Here is a 19,126-nt window from a genome sequence, read left to right as displayed (position 1 = left end):
AGTAAATTTGCATTCTTATCACAATATTAAATGCTGATGTAATAAAAAGACATTGTCAAAACTATGTTTCTTTTTCAGTGACATAGAGCAACCATCTACTCATTGTATCTGTGTGCAGGTGTATGTAGAACTTCGACCTGTCTTGCTTTCAGATTAATGCTGTTTTTGTTTCAAGCAGATTCCAAATGTGCCCAGTGTTGCTGTGGAGCAGTTGTTGTCATTAACACATAAGCTTCGGGAGACAAATGATACCACAGTGAGTCAGTTTTTGGGTTTTTTGTTTGTTTGTTTCAAATCTGCGTTCTTCTACTATGACACTTTGTTTTCAGAAAGGCTGGCTAAGACACACTAAGCAAGCTATAGTGTTATTGTGGAGGCTGCCTGATTGAAAAACTGATCCCAGGAAGTGATTACTGGCAATTACTGCACCATATACTGTAGTTTCTTTGATTTTTGTAGCACACTATTAAAATCTGACTAAGTAAAGCTTTTAGGAAATTGCCCAAATCTCCAAGGGCAATGGAAACTACCAAGCCATTGTCATAGAATCCTAAAATGGCTTGCGTTGGAAGGGACATCAAGCATCATCAAGTTCCAACCTCCCTGCTGCAGACAGGGCCTCCAACCGCCATATCTAATACTAGACCAGGCTGCCAAGGACCCCATCCAAGCAGGCCTTGAACACCTCCAGGGATGGGGCATCCACAGCCTCTCTGTGCAGCCTGTGCCAGCACCTTACCATTCTCATAGTAAAGAACTTCCTCCTGATCTCCAGCCTAAATCTTCCCTCCTTCAAATTAAGACCATTTTCCCTTGTCCTGCTATTATCTGCACTTGCAAAGAGTAGGCTCCTCTCCTGTTTATAGGCTTCCTTTATGTACTGGAAGGCTGCAATGAGGTCCCCCACAGCCTTCTCTTCTCCTGACATTATAAAATGCTAGCGCACAACAGCAAAGATTAGAAATGTGAAAGGGAAAGCTCTGGAATTTTTAACTGTGTTACTGCTGCAGGCTCTTCTGTTGAAGGAGTCTTATCAAGTAAAATAAGTTCTGCAGACATAGTAACCACAAAAATTCTTTTACAAGATAGTCATATGTTGGTAAAAAGTAGAAGGAATCATTGCTATGGCAACTAACACTCTAGATGTTTTTCATGTAAGTAATGTAATACATTTTTGGTGGAATCCAGAAGTTCAACTGGTATGCAAATGTAATTCGCTATTAATTTTCATCATTTTAACAAGTGTAATAGTTTCACAGTGTTTCAACATAGGAAGCTGGTTGTTGAAAGGCCTTTATGCTCTCCTGAGCTTAAAAAGAAAAAGAAAGTAAAAAGGCTGACTTCTAAATACACCTTTGGAATAGTGTTGTTGCTAATATGTATTTAACTGCCTACAACTAATCTTTGACAATTGTAGACTGATAAATACATCATTTGTAACATATTTGGAGACGTACCATGCTTGAATAGAACATTATGAAAGTCCTTTCCAAACAAGTGGATATCTATAGCATTGTGAAATATCTAAATGGAATATATATAACGTTGGACAAGATGTGAGTCATAGTACGGACTGAGGGAAGTTTCTTGTAGATGAGCAGTGACATTCGACATGTCAGGAATACATGCCTGTGTGCAGAGCTCAAATGTTTGCCTAAGGTATGTCAGGCTATTCATAGAGTTGCCTGAGTAAGTAATCCTCTGCCAGAGATTATCCTGACATATTAACCATTGTTTAAAGTGATTTTGTTAACAATAGAATACCTGTAGAATATTCAGCCTGTGAGTGTAGTCTGCGTCATTGTAATTGTTTGTTTGGTTTACAATAGAACCTAGAGACCACAATCAAGATCCTGTTGAATAAGATGCTTCATAGATATATATTACAAAGACAGTAGCCTAATTTTGAGTTTACAGCTATTCCAGGTAAGGAGGAAAGTGGAGATTTTAGTCAAGAAGTTAAACTCCCAGTTGCAAATATACAGAGGATATGACACAGTTTCTCCTCTATGGACCTATATGCTATTTTGTTTGTTGTATCATTGTGACTTTAAACTGCCCATGCCATTAGAGATTGGACTTGTCCAACCATGAAATGAGAGGCAAGAGTCGCCTTCTTCATCCCACCTAGTACAGTGGATAAAGGACTTTTAGTGTTCTCTGTTGCCAGTATATATAAATTTAGTCCTTTTGGTTGTGAGGCATGAGGATTGCTTACCTTAAGAAAATTACTTTGGTTGAGAACATTTCAGCTGTTTAGAGTACTTTCCCAGATGGAATATGATCTCCAGAAGCAGTGAGAGTTGTGGGTAGTGAGCTGAAATAGCAGATATGGCTCTCATTCCTCTCACTGCTGAGTAGATCTCGAGTTAACACGTGAAAAGCCATCATGTATGACACAAACTTTGTATGTTGAGTGGTATACTGTGATGATTCAGAACATGCTTTGCAGTCTTCCATCAATGAAAACAGAAGGATCAGGTGCAGCAAAATTAGCGCTTAGCCAAATCTAAACCATTCTTGCTCATTGCTAAGCTGAAAAATACTACCCTTTGCCTCCTCAGCATCTGAGAGGAGTATGTAGAATCTCATAGAACTGTTTCCAAAGAAGCTAATGCCTGTTTGTTAAAATGGGTTGTCCAGAGGAAAGAGTTTATGATTTGACATTTCTTACACTTGAAAATTATTAGGGGAGGGAAAAAAAATCTGCAATTCATAACATTATTTTTTTTATTTTTTTCTTGCTGGCAAATTTCAGGATTATTATTATTTATTTATTTTACCAATTGAAGGATTATATTATAGTCAGAAATCATTTATATGATCCAAACCAAAATGTTTTGAAATTACCTTATTACAATATTTCATTTAACCCAGGCAAAGTATGATGTAACTTATCAGATCACACTCATTGTTGTGTGCTTCCTGATAAAACAGGGAACCAGTTTGTATTCGATACCTTCATCCGGTAGATGGTAATTATAGAATGACTTCTTTCTTGATATTTATATCTCAGCCGCTTATTTGGGGGGCTGCGTTTGTTTGTTTATTTTTCGGTGTTGCTGTATTTGTTCTAGGTCAGCCTTTGCAGGCATTGAATCACTTCTGTAACTCTTTACTCAATTATGTCTGGTTTTTAGCATTTACTTTAACATGTGGACAACAGAAGGGGACACAGTGTTCCAGTCATAGCCTGCCCAAATGCATGCGCAGAGGTGATACAATCCCCTTACTTCTGCCCAGTGTTGTTTTGTTAATATGTCTGTGAATCCTGCCAGTCCTTTTGCCAAAGCATTGCATGTGGAGCTCATAATTCAGTTTGTGAAGAGAAGGCTAGATTTTACAACATCAACCCTTTTACAATGGCTAACCTCCATGTTATTAGTACTTTTTAGTACTTGGTTTTATATAGCACAGAGAATTATGTCATCCGTGTATTTTTTTCTTTCTGTTGCTTATCAAGTGAAATCATAAAGCAAATTTTTGGATGGCATAATTTCCATGACAGTGAAGTACTTCAACAAATAGAGAATGAAAAAAAAAAAATGCAGATGAAATAGCACCAGCCATTACAGGAGGGAGAAAGCACTCGTGAATTAGGAGAAAAGTTGAAATAATTGCTTTTGGATTACACTTTTTTCCTGACTTGTTCTGTTTAAGTCTCAGAGATCAAGTAATTAAACTACCTTGTATTTTTTGACAGGCACAGTCCCTGGCTTCATCTTTATCTACTCGACAGCTATTGCGAATTTGTCGTCGACTGTCACAACATCCAGATGAAAGCCTTTACTATGCTGTTAATAAAGCCTGCCTTTCCAGGTAGGAGTGCTAATCTGGGTAGAAGTTCAAGAGTTTATTGGTCTATTACCAGCATGCACAGGGCTCTTTGTTTCACTTGAGAACCAAAACTCCAAGGGAACTGAGTCTAGAGAAGTTCTTCCTACTAAACATTGTTTCTGTTGCACCTCTTCATAGCAGTGGAAAAAGATTATAGACTTCCAGCTCAGTGTGCAACTGTTAGTGTAGTTAGTTACACATAGGAATTCAACTTCCTTCCTTGGGGTAAGGTGGAATGCTGAAGATTGAGCATGAAGGCCGTAGATGTCCAGTGCTTAGAGATCTAAGTAAAGCTTCATACTGATTTTATGTTGCAGCAAACACAGAAAACTTTAAATCAAACTTCCTGAAGAAATGACCTGCCTATCTTTTTCTTTATTTAGGTTTTTACCAAACCTTGCCAGATTGGCTTTACATAAAAATCTTCAGGATTCTGGTATTGAAACAAATCCTGATAACATGAAGAAACTAGAGGAGAAGGATTACACTTGTAAGTTTGTGTCTTCTTTTCTCTTTTTATTCATGTATGTTACTTCTTCAATGAAGGGTGAACTAAATGACTTCACAGTTAAACTCAGTTTGCTTCAGTAACATCCCTTGGCTTTGTTCTGTCAGGATGTAATGATGTTCTTAGTGTGCTGGTACTTTTCTACTTTTTCTTTTAATAGTATTCCAATAATAAAACTAGAATATGACATTAAATAAGGCAACTATCACTGCTCCTAATGTTCTATATGATATTTTTACATAAAATCACTTATTTGTCATTTATTGTGGTAGACACCTTTGAAATTCCATTATTATAAGAAATCAAATTCAGTGTAATACAGCCACATGTTAAAAAACACTTTTAAGTATTCACATTGTTGATTTAGAAATCACTTACAGCAGCCCTCAGCCTTTTAAAATCTGCATATCTTGTAAGCATTGGGAATTGACTGTTTAGAGGATGCTTTAAGTAATGCATGTGCTTCTTTGTCTCCTGAAAAATATCCAGGTGAAATAAACAATGGGATTCTGAAAATAGGATCTGTGACTATGCCGCTTTATAACCCAAGTGAGAAAATGAAAGTGCCTGATGTTTTGTTTTATGAAAATGCTCAAGTAAGTAGAATTCTCTGGCTTCTCTAGCACAAAGTTTGTGAAATGCTTTTTAATGTACACATTCTCAAATACGAAATAAAATATTAACTAATTTTTAAGGTTCTATTTTTGAAATGGTTTCTTCAGGCTAAACAAATATCTGAAGTGACTTGATGCTTCTCTGGGCAACCTGTTCCAGTCCCCCCCCCTACTTTCTCCTCGTAAAGAAATCCGCTCAAATTGTGGCTGGATTATTCATCTCAAGAGAATGTTTTACAGGGAATGTTTCATGAGGAGGTTTTGCAGGTTGACAGTCTTAACACTATTAAGTTTGAGAAGCAAGATGAAGAGTAATTAGTATTGTTAATCAGTCAGTAGTTAATCATTATTTATTTTCTAGAACTTGAGTTATTAATTAGTTGTTAGCTGTTAGTGTTCTTGGTGTTAATTAGTTCGTGGTAGCAAAGCCTGTGGACAATTACAGGAAAGGGCTTGGTGACTTGTTTTTGTTTGTTTGTTTTTCCACCTCCTCCCACCTTCCTTTTACAGAGGTAGGTGTGCTGCAGCTGTCTTTGCTATCTAGCACAGAGACCTCAAATTTCTCAGACAAGGGTGTCTTAAACCAGAGAGTTACCCTCTGGGTGACTGCTGGAAATCTGATAGCTGATGTGAAATGCTGTAATATTTCACTGAGCTTGTGAAATATTTTTCTTTCAGGGGCTTGGTGCAGGCCTGCTACTTTTGTAATTTCTTTTTCTTTCCTCTCTTGTTCTATTTTTTCATCTTTTTCTGGTTGAAATTTATTTCCAGAAAGGCTATCCTTTCTACTATGTGACTGTCACCTACTGAAGGTGATGACAGACCACGCAGGGAGGACAGATCACAGTCAGCTTCATCTTCCCCACTAACATTACATGTGAGAACTGGTTCTGTGTTGCCATTTCTAGAACTCATACCTGCATTGCTTTTTCCATCCTCTTCCTTATATTTTCAATAGTTACAGTTGAACACACTGCATAAAACTGTGCATGATCTGTGAGCAGATATTACCACAGAATCAAAGAGTTGTAGGGGCTGGGGGAACATCTGGAAGTCCTTGAGACCAGCCTCCTGCTCAAGTAGATTTCCTACAGCAGGATCCAGAGAAAAGGATCCAGGTGGATTTTGAATATCTCCAGAGAAGGAGACACTGCAACACTCTGGGCAGCCTGTTCCAGGTGCTCTGTCACTTTCAAAGAAAGGAAGATGTTTCTTATGTTCAGGTGGAACTTTCTGGGTTCCAGTTTATGTCCATTGCCCCCCGTGCTGTGACTTGAACACCATTAAAAAGAGCTTGGCCCAATACTCTTGCCACCTGCCTTTTAGATACTTGCTAGTGTCCCAGTGGAATTCACCATTGCCACAGCACATTGTTCTCTGTCCATGAGTGGCACCATGATGTTAATAATAAATTTGAGTTTCCAGGCTCTGTGGAGCATGGATTGAGTTCATACAATACTGTTGTGTCTACTTTGTCATGTAAATATTGTATCTGAAATGTCTTCAGGATTCTAATACAATATTAATTTTGGTCCTGGTAAAATAATAAATACATAAATAGCATCTCTGCAGTTCTGCAGGGAAACTGGAATGTGTGCGTATTTGTCCAATTTGGGATAAAAATCAAATACATCAGAAGGAAGTACTCAGCTTTAGCAGTAAAATAATAACAAAAAAATGTTTCCAGTAAATGATTTGCCTTCAAGACTTCCCTTGAATTATGCATGGAGTATTCATTAGTCCTTTGACATGCCTGGTTAGGATTTTGTTGTATTAAGCTGTTTACATGAGTTTCTTCCCCCCTCCCTCAGCCTCTGTCTGGAGAGATTTGGACATTTAAAACATCCTTCACGCAGTTATAAATGGTATATTTCTATGTAGTCAGAAATGACCTGTGATGTACTGTGTTGTTTTGTTCTGGTTGTTTTTTTTTCTTCAAAATTAAGTACTAGAGATAGAAGGATATTGTGAAAAATTGTATGTTTCTATATCTAAAGACAAGCATTCATTCCTTTAAGTAGCTTGTCTGACCTACTTTCAGATGACCTATTTTCACTAGGTACAGTGGAGAAATATACAAGACTATTGCTAGAGTAAAGTAGTCAGCATTGCCACATAATCCATAAATCCTTTGGATCCTTTTAAACAAATTGTTTGTGAGGAACGTGATGCGGTTTAATTTTGTATTGTTTGTGTTACCTTTTGCAAAACTGGGTATGTGTGTAAAATACACATCATGTACTTTGACTTCATAGGCAGTCTACTTCAGAAGTTAGAAGAAACATAGAAACTTGAGCTTGTATTTTCCTATGATCCTATTATTATTTTCTTTGAAACTAAAATTTAATTAGAGTAAGAAAGTGTATTTGTTGCTAATTTAGACCTGGTGTTTAATGTAAAAAAACAAACAAAACTGAGCCATGTTCATAACTAACGTATTCATATGAACTCCCCATGTTTTGTTTCTATACTGTTCTACCAGGCTTAATTTTACTAGCTCCTAGTAGAGTTGCTGGAAAGTTGTTCTATGTGTGTAAACAGAAGTTCTTATGCACTGCCTGACAAACATTCGTCTAGGCTAAGAAGGAAATACATTAGGAATGAATATCGAGAGTGACATATATTTAGGGAAATCAAACACCCGGAATCAATTGGAGCAAAGGAAATACATGAGTGAAATTAGTGATTCTTTTCCATTGTTTTAGTCACCAGCTAAATTGCCTCTGCTATTATTGACTGACAGACACTTGCTATAAAGTGAGAAGCTGCAAGTATGATGCTCAACAAAATGTGGCCTAAATGCTGGTATTTCCTGTGTACTTCTGTTATTAGTGAAAACATAAACTAGACATTCTAAAAACAGGAGTGAAAATTGTGTTTTTCTTTCTCTAGCACATGATGGTAATGGAAGATATGCTAAAAGATTTTCTGTTGGGAGAACATCTTCTTTTAGTCGGCAATCAGGTGAGTTAAATAGATAGAATATTTAATGATGAAATCAAATCTTTGTTTTGCTTTGTTGAAATTACACCTATTGGTATTGCTGAGGTAATTTACCCATTTTTGGTTCTTCATCTACAGACATGCACATATTGATGGAGTAAATACTTTCAATGTTGGGGATATTTTTCTATGTTGTTATTACAGTAGAAAGACTAAATTTTAGCAGTTACATGTAACATCTGTACCATTAAAATCTTCAATACACTGTGTTCTCTATCCTTGATGTCTATGCATCAAACTTCTGCTTTAAGATGTTCCAGTAGAAGACAAGAGATGAACAGATAAGTTGTATTAAAATTGATTTCAAAATATTCATCTTCTTGAAAGAGATACAGATCTACTTTACTTTGCATATTTTTGTTGGCCCATACTGACAAGGCAGGTCTGAAGTCAAGTGATCAGGTGTGGGCTGCAGTCACTTAAGATTCAGGGCCCTGTACAGGATTACTGGAGTCTAATTCAGGAAGGAACTGATAGAAAAGCCTGAGTGTAAATGAGCATTTTATTTGCCATTCTGCCATTGTTTCAGTCCTGCCACTCCACGACAACCATTCTTGATTTCACAGAGATGATCACTAACCATTTAGAAATTGCTTGGGTAATTCCCTATGTGTATTACTGAAAACTTCTATAGCATTTGTTGAATCCTTTTCCAAGTACTTCAGAAGCAACCATATTACATGTTTTCATGCTAAGTGTACAGATATTTTGTGAATGATTGTGCTAGGATTAACATGTAATCTATCTTTTAGAGATTCAGTTTCTCTTAGCTGGGTGTATTTCATTTTCCTCTTTTACCTCTTTGATTTTCCTTACACATGTATGCACAGTTTCTGTTAGTTTAAGTCCATTTTCTTTATTTCACAGCTGTAACCGAAGTATCTTCTGTACATTATTATTAGTTTTTTATTTGTGAGCTGACCTGTGAGAATTCTTTTAGTGGTGTTTTTTTCCTGGGTTTGAACTTGGAAGATAAATATTTGAATTTCCATAAAACTATATGATTTCGATGGGCTACCTCACTTTAATGAGGCCAAGGAGAAGCTGCAGACAATGGTTGGGCATTAACAAGTTTTTAGGAGTTCACAAGCAAACTACTTTATTCACATGTAGTCTTTGAAGCATATATGGCCCAAGGTTTTGTAGCTTTAATGTATTGTGCAAAATAGGAGTTTTGCTAAATGTTTACACTGGTTGTTGATTTATTTTGGATACTAACTGGAACGTGATGCAGTCTAATGTATAAGCAAACAGGTTTCTTTGGGTGGGTCCTTGGGAAATGCAGTGAATAGATAAGAATTTTCAGCTGTGGAATAGTTTCTGATAAAAGGAAATGCCAGTGTTTTAAATATAGCTTCTGATATTGCTTCCTTAGAGAGCCTGAAGTCTGAGTGTGAATGAGACCATCCATAGTTTCTCAAAGCAACTGTGAAGCAGCTTCTTCCTTGGCTGAGAATAAGCAGCTATTTATTGCTCTCAGAGCAACAGGCAGGCAACCACAAGAATCCTGTTTAGTAAAGGTTGTTTATTCTTTGCAATGACTGTTTATGTGGCTGTTACCATATAGCTGTTACACTGCAGTCATTCCCTGTGCTTTGTGGGACGGAAAGAACTATTTTTTCTTATTACCAAGTAAAACATTCAGGCTGTTTTGTTGTGAATACTTTTCTAATGGACATTGTACGATTTGTCTATTGGTCACTACTTGATATCCTGAATTTTTGTCTTAAAGAATCAGGAGATAAACTGTACTCATGCATAATTGTTCGTGTGTAAAAAAAAATGTTAAATAACAGTGGTGAAACATATTTTTGAAGTTTTACATGCCAGAGAAAATATTGCATCTGGAGGTTGCGCAAAGAGAAGACGTTGGATGTTTTACCTTCATTGGTCCTAAGTGAAGTAAAACATCAGCTGTCTTGAAGAGACCAAACAAAATGTTCATCATTTTAAAGGGTTTCTGACTTTCTGGGGGGTGAAGGCTCACAGCCTTGTCACTTCTGAAGTATTTTATAACCCTAAAGTACTAAAATGCTTATCCCCATGTTAAACAAAATAGAAGTATTTTATTTGACCTTAGTATTTTGCTGTAATTTGTAGTATAAGCTGTTCAGATAACTGATCTCATAAATCGAAGAGGTTCTGTCATAGCAATGAGTCCTGAATATTTCTGCTCTGAGGGCACAGTTTTCATGCTAGGAGTATTTCATAACAAATTGTGTTCATTTTGGCCCTTATGGTTACTCTATTTTATTAACTGTATACATATAGTGTAAATATTATAAATGCGTATGTATTATATATATATAAATATCTACTCAGTACACTTTTAGTATGAACTACCGTGAGTTAACCTAAAACAACCTAATTGCAATTGTATGTGGCATGACAGATGCAGCTGGTATCAGACCCTGGAGTTCTGCCATGCCTTGAGAACTACGCATAATCCCTAAGGTTAATGCCTCATTAACCCTTATCCATTTCATAATGTGTCTTTTAAACAATGCACACTTTTAAAAATTCATTTCAGTAGATGCAGATAATATTTGTATGTACATCTGAATCACCTTCTGCCTTTCTGTTTGGTTGCACCCCGCCAGCTTTGGCACATTGCTTTGCTGTGTGCCTTTAGATCAACTGTTGTAGGCTTTGTACCATCCTTGTACCGAGTATAGATCATAGCAATGAAAAATGTTCGAGTAAAATCTTACTGTCACTATTGTATGGACATTACCAAAACTGAGGAGTATTCTGTCAGTCTTCCTGAGGAGTGGACAGAGGAAAATAGTGTATAACGGTACAGCCTTAGTGTTTATCAGGACCGTACCCTATTTGTCATCTTTTTGTTACATTCTTCTTTCCAGAACTCCCAGCTGCTCTTTTGTATTCTAGTTCTCTTCATTGGCAACATTTACCATTTTGAAGTATTTGGTATTTGCCAGACTATCCTTGAAATATCTGTGTTACCAGTATAAAAAAGCCCGCCAAGTTGATGATAAGAATAATTCAAAGTGCCACAAGGTAACAGTAAATTTCAATTACTGTTGAATACTGAGAGCATTTACATTTTGTGCTTTTTTCATTGATGGTGTGGAAACTTGGGTTCTGACTTCGCCTTTGTACTTGTTCAGAATGGCTCCCCACTAATTCTCCCTTGTATGAGGAGAAAACTTTGCAAGTCTAATTAGATAATGTGTAGCTAAGGAGAAATCAGCAAGTAGGTTAGAAGAACAAGTATGTTAAAAGAACTCAGAAATGTAATGGCCTTTTGGCACATACTCTTGTATCAAGGAAATAAATTAACATGTGCTTAGATCTTATTTTTCTTCGAGTCAGACCTGAAGGTAAATGAGCTCATGGACTCTCATTATCTTGAAGAGTTCAGTGAGACAAACGATTGAGTCTTTCTCAAAGATGTTTGAAAGAACGTGCTTGAATAGATTGTTCCATCAAAGGTAATATTATTCTTCTTATCTTTGTGAAACTGCATTAAATAGATAGTGAGAGCATATAATATTGTCAGTCACCAGCAGAACTTAAAATACTGAATGGTTAGCATTTTAAGTCCTCTAGAAGAAATTCTTACTTGCTTCGACTTGTAAAGATGGACAACTTCCTATACAAGGCAAGAACGTACTATCCTAAACCAACATTATTTCTGTCCCTTTGAACATGGAGAATCAGCTTTAAATGAACTGAATTGGGCAAACTGTTGTGGTAATTTTTGCCTAAGGAATTTTTTTGTGACAGTTGTGGAAAGCTCAGAAAATATTTGTCTTTTACTTCTGCAGTCACACACATATGTGAATATGCATTCTCTTTAAATGTCTGTCTGCTTAAATTATCACTTTCTGTCTTTGCAAGTTATGCTGTGAAGGATCAGAACAGAAAAAGAATCAGCTAATTGATTTTCTTTGGGATTTATCTACCCACAGTTCTTTTTATTTTGATTTTTTCACATCTTCCCCTCTGCTGAACTTCTGTTATCTCACATCACTGAAAATAGGAGTGCAACAGTGCACTAATAGGGCGCTGGGTAGATTTTTGTACTAAAATTCAGGGGAAAAAAGTAAGATATCTGCAAGCTTGTCTACATTTGTAGTTGGGAATGTATCCGAAACATTAAAGTCATGGCTTTTGATAAAGGTGAAACTTTAATTTTTTAATCTCTTGTTGTTGTTATTTTTCCCAGCTTCTGAATTCATAATAAAATAATGATGATAAACCAGAAGATGCTCACGTGCAGTGCTTTGCTGTGACCAATATATAGATCACTCTTGGGGCAAGACTTAATCACTGCTTATTCACATTTATTCCAAGCAAAGCTTGTAACACCAAGAGTATTTGAGAGAGCTGTGTAGGTGCAGCTTGTTGCTCTGGTGATAGAACTTTTTCTTTCTCTCTTTCTTTATTTTTAAATCAGAACTGACTTAAAATCTGATTTTACGTCCTCTGGTGTAAAAATAGCAGCCTCAATCAAAATGCTTGCACTCTTGCAAATGTTTTTGTTGGCAGATTCAGGAAAGTTACAGACATGGAAGATGGTTCAGTGCCAAGCCCAGTGTTAGAAACCATTCATTAGCAAAAGTGTCCTCATTTTCTTCATCTGGGAAAATGAAAAACCGTAATTTTCTGTGACAGTGATGCTATCAATATGATTATTGTATATGTAGTAACAAACTGAGGACTTTTACATGAGGATTCTTTATATTCTGTGTCAAAGTTTAATAAACATGTTTTGTCCTTTTTTTATTCCCTGCTTTAAAATTACAAAATTTTGTTAAAGACCAAAATGGTGAAGTAGCAATCTGGTTTTTTTCCCAGTTCTAAGAAATGGTTTCATCCTTCAGTAAGGAGACAGGTGTTCTGCTGAAGGTGATTTAAGCTGTGCAGGATGGCTGCGTGCTGAAATGCAAAGGCTGTGATTGCAGAGCTTCCACTGATGGACAGCACTGGTCTTTAACTGCTTTGGTTATGACCTGCAAATTATTTAAAAGGAAAGGGAAACAAGGCAGCATTTTTAGATTTATTTTTCCTAAGAGGCAAACTGATAATTTAAGAAATGTGAGCACAGTTCTTTTGGGCTCTAATTTTTGACATAAGTTGGACTATGCAGGGGAGAATTTTGTCCCACTACTGTAATTGCTGCATCCTGAATTGCAAAACACCTCCTGGGTCCTGTAAAAACCTTGTTTATTTGAAACTACAGTTACTGCTTGAAGATTAAGTCATTTTATCCTTGGCAACAAGTGTTTACGATGGCATTAACTGAGGGTTTCTTTTGCCTTCTAATTGCACAATCTCCTTCTTGTTACTCATTAGTGCAGATATTTACTTACCATTTTCCTATTTCACTTGCCCCATATGTCTGACAGAGTAAAAATTGCCTATTACTTGCTTTCTGAAAGATTTTAATTCAGTTTAGCTGAAACACCAACAAAGATGTTGTTTTTCTTCTGATTAGCACATTTTTGTATTTCTGATACATTAAGTAACTGCAGTATTATGTCTATAAATAACACACTGAAAGTGTTAACACCAGGCTGGTTTGTCCTCTGGAGTGTTACATTAGGCTTCAGTAATTGCAAATTATGTGAGATTGCGCTGTGAATTTGACCCAAGTTTGACAGCATTTTACTGTGTTCCTGTGACACGTGTAGTTCTGATTCCTTCTATTTAAATGGTTGACTGCACACGGTGTGGGTGGCTGATACAGCTTGCTTCTTGGCACTGGATATAGATTGAAAAGAAAGAAGGGTAATTTTGTTGCCGTTACGATCATTTCTTACTTCTGGGATGCCAGGAACTTATTTCAGAAGTTTTTTCCTAAAATGAGTTAGCATTTTCCACTCTTCATGTTTACCTGAAGAAAGGCTACCAGACGTATTTACCCTGTGAGGCTCCAAGGAGTTTGAAATAAACCTGGTTTCCTTGGCCTTATGCTAATGGGTAGTACTTAAGGAATGAACTCACCTGAACTCTTCTTTCCTGCGGTTTCTTAATGGTGTAAAAGACCCTTCTAAATATCTTTGGTCTCCTCCTTATTCTTTAACATGTCAAGGGGTAAAGGAGGCAAAGAGAAGTGGGAACTTGTGGTGAGGTAAGAGGAACAGAATCAAGGAGCTTTCACTTGAACTTTGCTCTAGCTGCTGTTGCCAACCAAGGATTTTCTGTGGTACACCACAACCTCTAAGAAGGCACATCATGTACTCTCTGGAGCAGTTCAGTCCAGAAACATGTTAATGTGTTTATAATAGCTAAAATGTGGTGGGAATGCCTTTTGAATACTGCATGCACCTTTTAAAAATGTATTACGTTCTAGAATCAGGGTATCCTTAAGATGAAATAAAAGATGTGTATACAATCTGGTGAGCGGACCAAGCACAAAGGAAAGGGTGTGGTGTGGTGAAGGCACAACTCCCACTGACTTCACTGTGCTACTTGGCTACGAGTGCTCTCTGCCTTCCTCCTTGGTGGTCCCCCACTAGGCTTGTGATTTCTGAGCATCCATTCAACAGTGAACTGCGTTCCTGTTAATAGCCTTGGTGATAACAGCATGCATAGAACTATGCAAAGCCAGCAATGCAGAGGACTGCACTACTAGAGGATTCTTAGCCTGTTTCTGGTTACTTTTGATGCTTCTGATGTAGTTCCTGAAGTTGTGTGTTTCCAAATCTCTGAGTTTCTAGAAGAACTGACATCACAGCATCCTCACGTTTTTCAAAGCAGTGGAGAACTGTATCTCAAGTGATAACTTTCAGCAGTATCTATTGATAGGTATTGTGTTGTAGTTTCTTATTACAGCTATGCATGAAGCTGTAGATTCTTCTAAAGGACCAGATGGAAGAAGATTCATGAGAAGGCGTGAGCAGAACACTAATTTGACTTAGCTTTCCTATGTTCCACTTGAGTCTACAGTAGGGTAGTTCTATTTCTGTCAGTTCTGCTGTATTTTTTTCCTCTGCTCTTATGCTTAGAACTTTCTTTCCGTGGTTTTAACTTCTACACGTATGTGTGTGATTCTCCATTCTCATAAATGCCATATGAGAAACTGTGGTCGCTTTTTGAGAAGCTCCAATGTTGAAATTCTGCAGCTGGCAGTTGCCGTCTTTGAGATAGAATTTAGTCATAAATGTCATAACTCACAGTTATGAATGCTCCTATTCTGCTTCAGTGCCAAGTGAAACAGATTAGCTGGTCTCAAGTTGGTTTAATCTAATCTCTTTAATCTGTGTGTGGGTTATATTTATCTGCTTTAGTTTACAGTGGTATGGACTAATGATGCATTCACACAGTCAGTGTGAATCTTGGTAGAGGGACGGAATCTTCTCAACTGTTCTTGGCAGGTTTACAAGTGAACTTTTCTTTCTGCTCATTTGTCTAGTTCCATTTTTCCCATTGGCAGGGGTTTCCCTTTCCTCTTTCTTATAGGAGGAATAAGAATTTTTTAAGTGAAGCTCGTTGCTGCAGTTTGGTACATGTCAAGGGACATACGACCTGGATTCCCATAGGATGAGACTAAACCGTTCCAGCAGCACACCTAATACCTTCAGTATATTTCCTTCCTTGCAAACAAGCCAGGCCTGGGCTGAAGTGCCATCTTCTGAAACACTTGTACAGAAGACAAAGTAGTGTTAACTACACCTGATTCACTCCATAAGCTCACTGTCACTGTTCTGCACAGCTTGCTAATGCGGTATAGCTGTGTTGTAGATCAATTAATTTCCAACCCAATTCTGATTCTCTCAGGGCCTTTTTGCTCATGCCCCATGGAGGGTGATTAGCAAATAGTAACAAAGGTGGTGTCTAAGTCTGTGAGACAAATGCAGTGTGTTTCCTACAGCCAACAAAACTTACCTTTTCATCCTTAGTGCAAGCCAACTTTGTGGTATTCAGAGCTTTGTAATACCTTTGTGAAACATGGGGCTTGTAAACAAATGGAGATAGTTAAAGTGATTCATAGGCATGAATGACGTAACTCTAGAGAATCAATCCTTTTTCTGACTACTGTTAGTAAAACAGATAATGGTTTTGCAGATACATATGTAAAATAAAAGTAAATTGCAGTCAGGGCTCTTTTATGTGAATTGAAATTGTATTTGCTTATTAAGAAGTCTGGAGAGTATTTGAACAGTTTTAGGAAGTTATCTTTTTTATAGCTTTTAAATGTGTCATTGTAATAACTCTTAAATCACTCTTAATTGTGTCTTCGTGTTATAATAATGTCTTCATGTTATACTTATTTCCTGCAGGGTGTTGGGAAAAACAAAATAGTTGACAGATTCCTTCACCTTTTAAACAGGCCCAGAGAGTATTTACAGCTGCATAGGTAAGAACGTGTTACATTTTTATTCTTTGCAGTCTGATTTCACATGTTTTAAAAGTCACATTTCTGAAGTTTAATTTGCTCTTATTGTTTGAATAAATACTCTGTTATTTTGGGTGGCACACAGACCACAGAAATGTATCACTTTTGTAGGCATAAGCAATAAGGTTGATGAGAAGGTTCAGGAATCTAGTGGAATCACATCGCTTAGCATAACAGGAAGTAAAGCTTGGAGTCTACTGATGTCAAATCAAGAAAGTCCCACCACACTGTCATTTCTGGAGAGATTTCCCTAAGGATGAGGTACTGTGCGAGGGAAGAATTTCAAAGGCTCTTGTTTGAATAAATCATTCATAAGATAAATACTTTTAGCTATTTGTTGTTTTCATTGTCACTCCTGCTAAGCACACGTATCTATAAACATGTTTGGATTAGGAAATTATTATTTTTTTCATATGAAAGCTAAGAAAAGGTTTTCAGTACAACAAACCAATTGAAAACAATTCAAAAGCTGAAATAAACAACAGATTATGATTGTGAACTGATTTAGTACCAGTTTGTCTGTCTGCTGTTTATGGCACCTGGATCAGTAAATGGAAACAAAGACTGAATAGGTATAGACAAATTATTTTCAGTTGAACTGCATCATGTTTCTGCTTCATTCCTATTCTTTAGCTTCCTCTCTTGAACTTCTTAGCTTTATTAGCCCATCTCTTTCTATAATCATTGTTCTTTAAATAGTGCTAATAAAAATGATCATCTTTGGTATTTTGCCCTTTAGCAGCATGGTCTCTTTAACAATTCCAGAGTATATAGAAACCAGGAATTTCTACTTCCTGCGTGGCATTCTGAAATACCTTGTGAGGATCCTAGTCTATATCGTACCTTGGTAAACTTTACAGAGCCTTTAAAGAAGCATTATGATATTGTTAGTGCACAGTTTCAGATTACAAAGCAAAATAGGAAAAAGTTTACCCTCAAAAAATTTTACTATAGCAATTTTAGACATTTTGTAGGGGAAACACAGTTAATAGCTTACAGCATATTAGTGTTTTATTTGAAAACATTTGGATGTTTCTATACATTTTGTAGGTAGCTAGCATCAGTACTATTAACTGTGCTAGCAGGAAATTATTCTCAAATTTAATATGTTGCTCAAATACCTGAATCATAACTCTAGAGCAATTGAATATTCTAAGCATGCATTTTATTTGACAGTTTTCAAAGGGAATGGAAGAATATCATTTCTTTTTTTCCCCAAGGAAAAACTGCAATAAATTAAATAAAAACTGAAGGGAATTCAGTGTCTGGTGAAGGTGGGAATTCTTGACCCTTTCAGAAATGTATCTGACATTGCTCATCATTAGTCCTTGGAATTTAGGTTGAAGACTTAGTTTGCTGTAACAAGTCTTTCTGGAAATGAGCATGCAGCTGTCAGCTCCATATCCTGAGGCTCTGAGTTTCCAGTGAGGTATCAAATCTGTCGGAAGATGGCTGATGACATCACCAGTTCTCAAACATGCCCAAGTCAAATGTCGCTTTCTATAATTAGCTATAAAACATGTACTTAACAATAATTCTAAAATGGAATTGCTGTCTCAGCTGAACAGTATGCCTTGCAATTGAATACTATCTATTATGTTCAGGAGTAGGTAGATAGGAATCCTTGGGTAAGAAATAGCCTTGTTGATGACTTTAATACAGATGTAGGTGAAGGAGAAATGATTAGAGTGAAGAAAACTGTAACTACTTTTATATTAACATGTGAAGGTCTCTAATAACAGGTATCATATCATAGTAAATAAAGAAGCAAATAAATAACAGGCACAAGTAAGTCAAGGTCAGCCTGGATGAAATTTCCTGGTATTTTAAGCAATTTGTTAACATTGTCACCATTTGTCAAAACTGAATATTAATTAGGTTTTAAGTATCAGACTCATGAAGACATTCCAGAAATATCTACATTCAATAGCTTGTGATGTAAATAAGGTATAAACATATGGTCATGTAATTTAAAACGGTGTGATGCAGTATAATTACTGTAGGTGTCTTTTATGAAAGACTATCTCATCACTTGTGCCTTTTGCCAATAGAAATAAAACAACTAGAAATACTATTCAAATATGTTTTGATTTTGATCGTTTTGGGAAGAGATGTTTTTTGTTTTTTTAGCTTGCTTGTATTTTCATTGTGTTTTTTTTTCTACTTTCTACATAGGATAGTGTAGCATCCAAGTACACGCTGTTGCACTTGGATCAGGGTAATCCCAGGTATGAGTACAGACTGAGAGAAGAACTCCTCGAGAGCAGCCCTACAGAGAAAACCTTGGGGGTCCTGGTAGACAAGAAGCTTGACATGAGCCAGCACTGTGCCCTTGCAGCCCAGAAGGCCAACTATATCCTGGGCTACATCAACAAAGAGGTGGCCAGCAGAGAAAGGAAGGGGATTGTCCCCCTCTACTCAGCCCTTGTGAGGCCCCATCTGGAGTACTGCATTCAGGCCTGGGGCCCTCAGTACAGAAAGGATGCAGAGATAATGGACTTAGTCCAGAGGAGGGCCACAAAGATGATTAAAGGCCTGTAGCACCTTTCCTTTGAAGAGAGAGCTGGGCTTGTTCAGCCTGGAGAAGAGAAGGCATCAGGGAGACCTCATTGTGATGTTCCAGTACTTAAAGGAAGCTTATGAACAGGAGGGAGACCAAATTTCTACATGGGCAGACAGTGACGGGACAAGAGGGAATGGCTTTGAATTAAAAGGGGGGAAATGTAGGTTAGATGTTAGGAAGAAATTCTTTACCTAGAGGTTGGGGAGGCTTGAGAACAGGTTGCACAGAGAAAC

General features: G+C 37.0%; 1 protein-coding gene across 2 annotated transcripts in view; it reads left to right on the top strand.

Moving 5' to 3' along the window:
• Positions 1-19,126, top strand: part of VWA8 (von Willebrand factor A domain containing 8) — a 160,135-nt gene that overhangs the window by 58,538 nt on the left and 82,471 nt on the right. The window contains exons 16-21 of one of the 2 annotated variants that reach the window (XM_085536105.1): positions 179-256; positions 3,704-3,819; positions 4,221-4,327; positions 4,835-4,941; positions 7,852-7,923; positions 16,215-16,291. In XM_085536105.1, coding sequence (XP_085392231.1) covers positions 179-256; positions 3,704-3,819; positions 4,221-4,327; positions 4,835-4,941; positions 7,852-7,923; positions 16,215-16,291 — 557 coding nt within the window. Of the gene's footprint in view, positions 1-178; positions 257-3,703; positions 3,820-4,220; positions 4,328-4,834; positions 4,942-7,851; positions 7,924-16,214; positions 16,292-16,479; positions 16,592-19,126 lie in introns of those variants that run through there. The other variant, XM_085536106.1, reaches the window with a different exon arrangement.

Source organism: Coturnix japonica, chromosome 1, assembly GCF_054131305.1.
Source record: "Coturnix japonica strain WE chromosome 1, WE-NBRP24, whole genome shotgun sequence".
Taxonomy (NCBI): Eukaryota; Metazoa; Chordata; class Aves; order Galliformes; family Phasianidae; genus Coturnix; species Coturnix japonica.
Note: the sequence above shows the minus strand (reverse complement) of the source record. Positions and strands in the feature narration are given on the sequence as shown.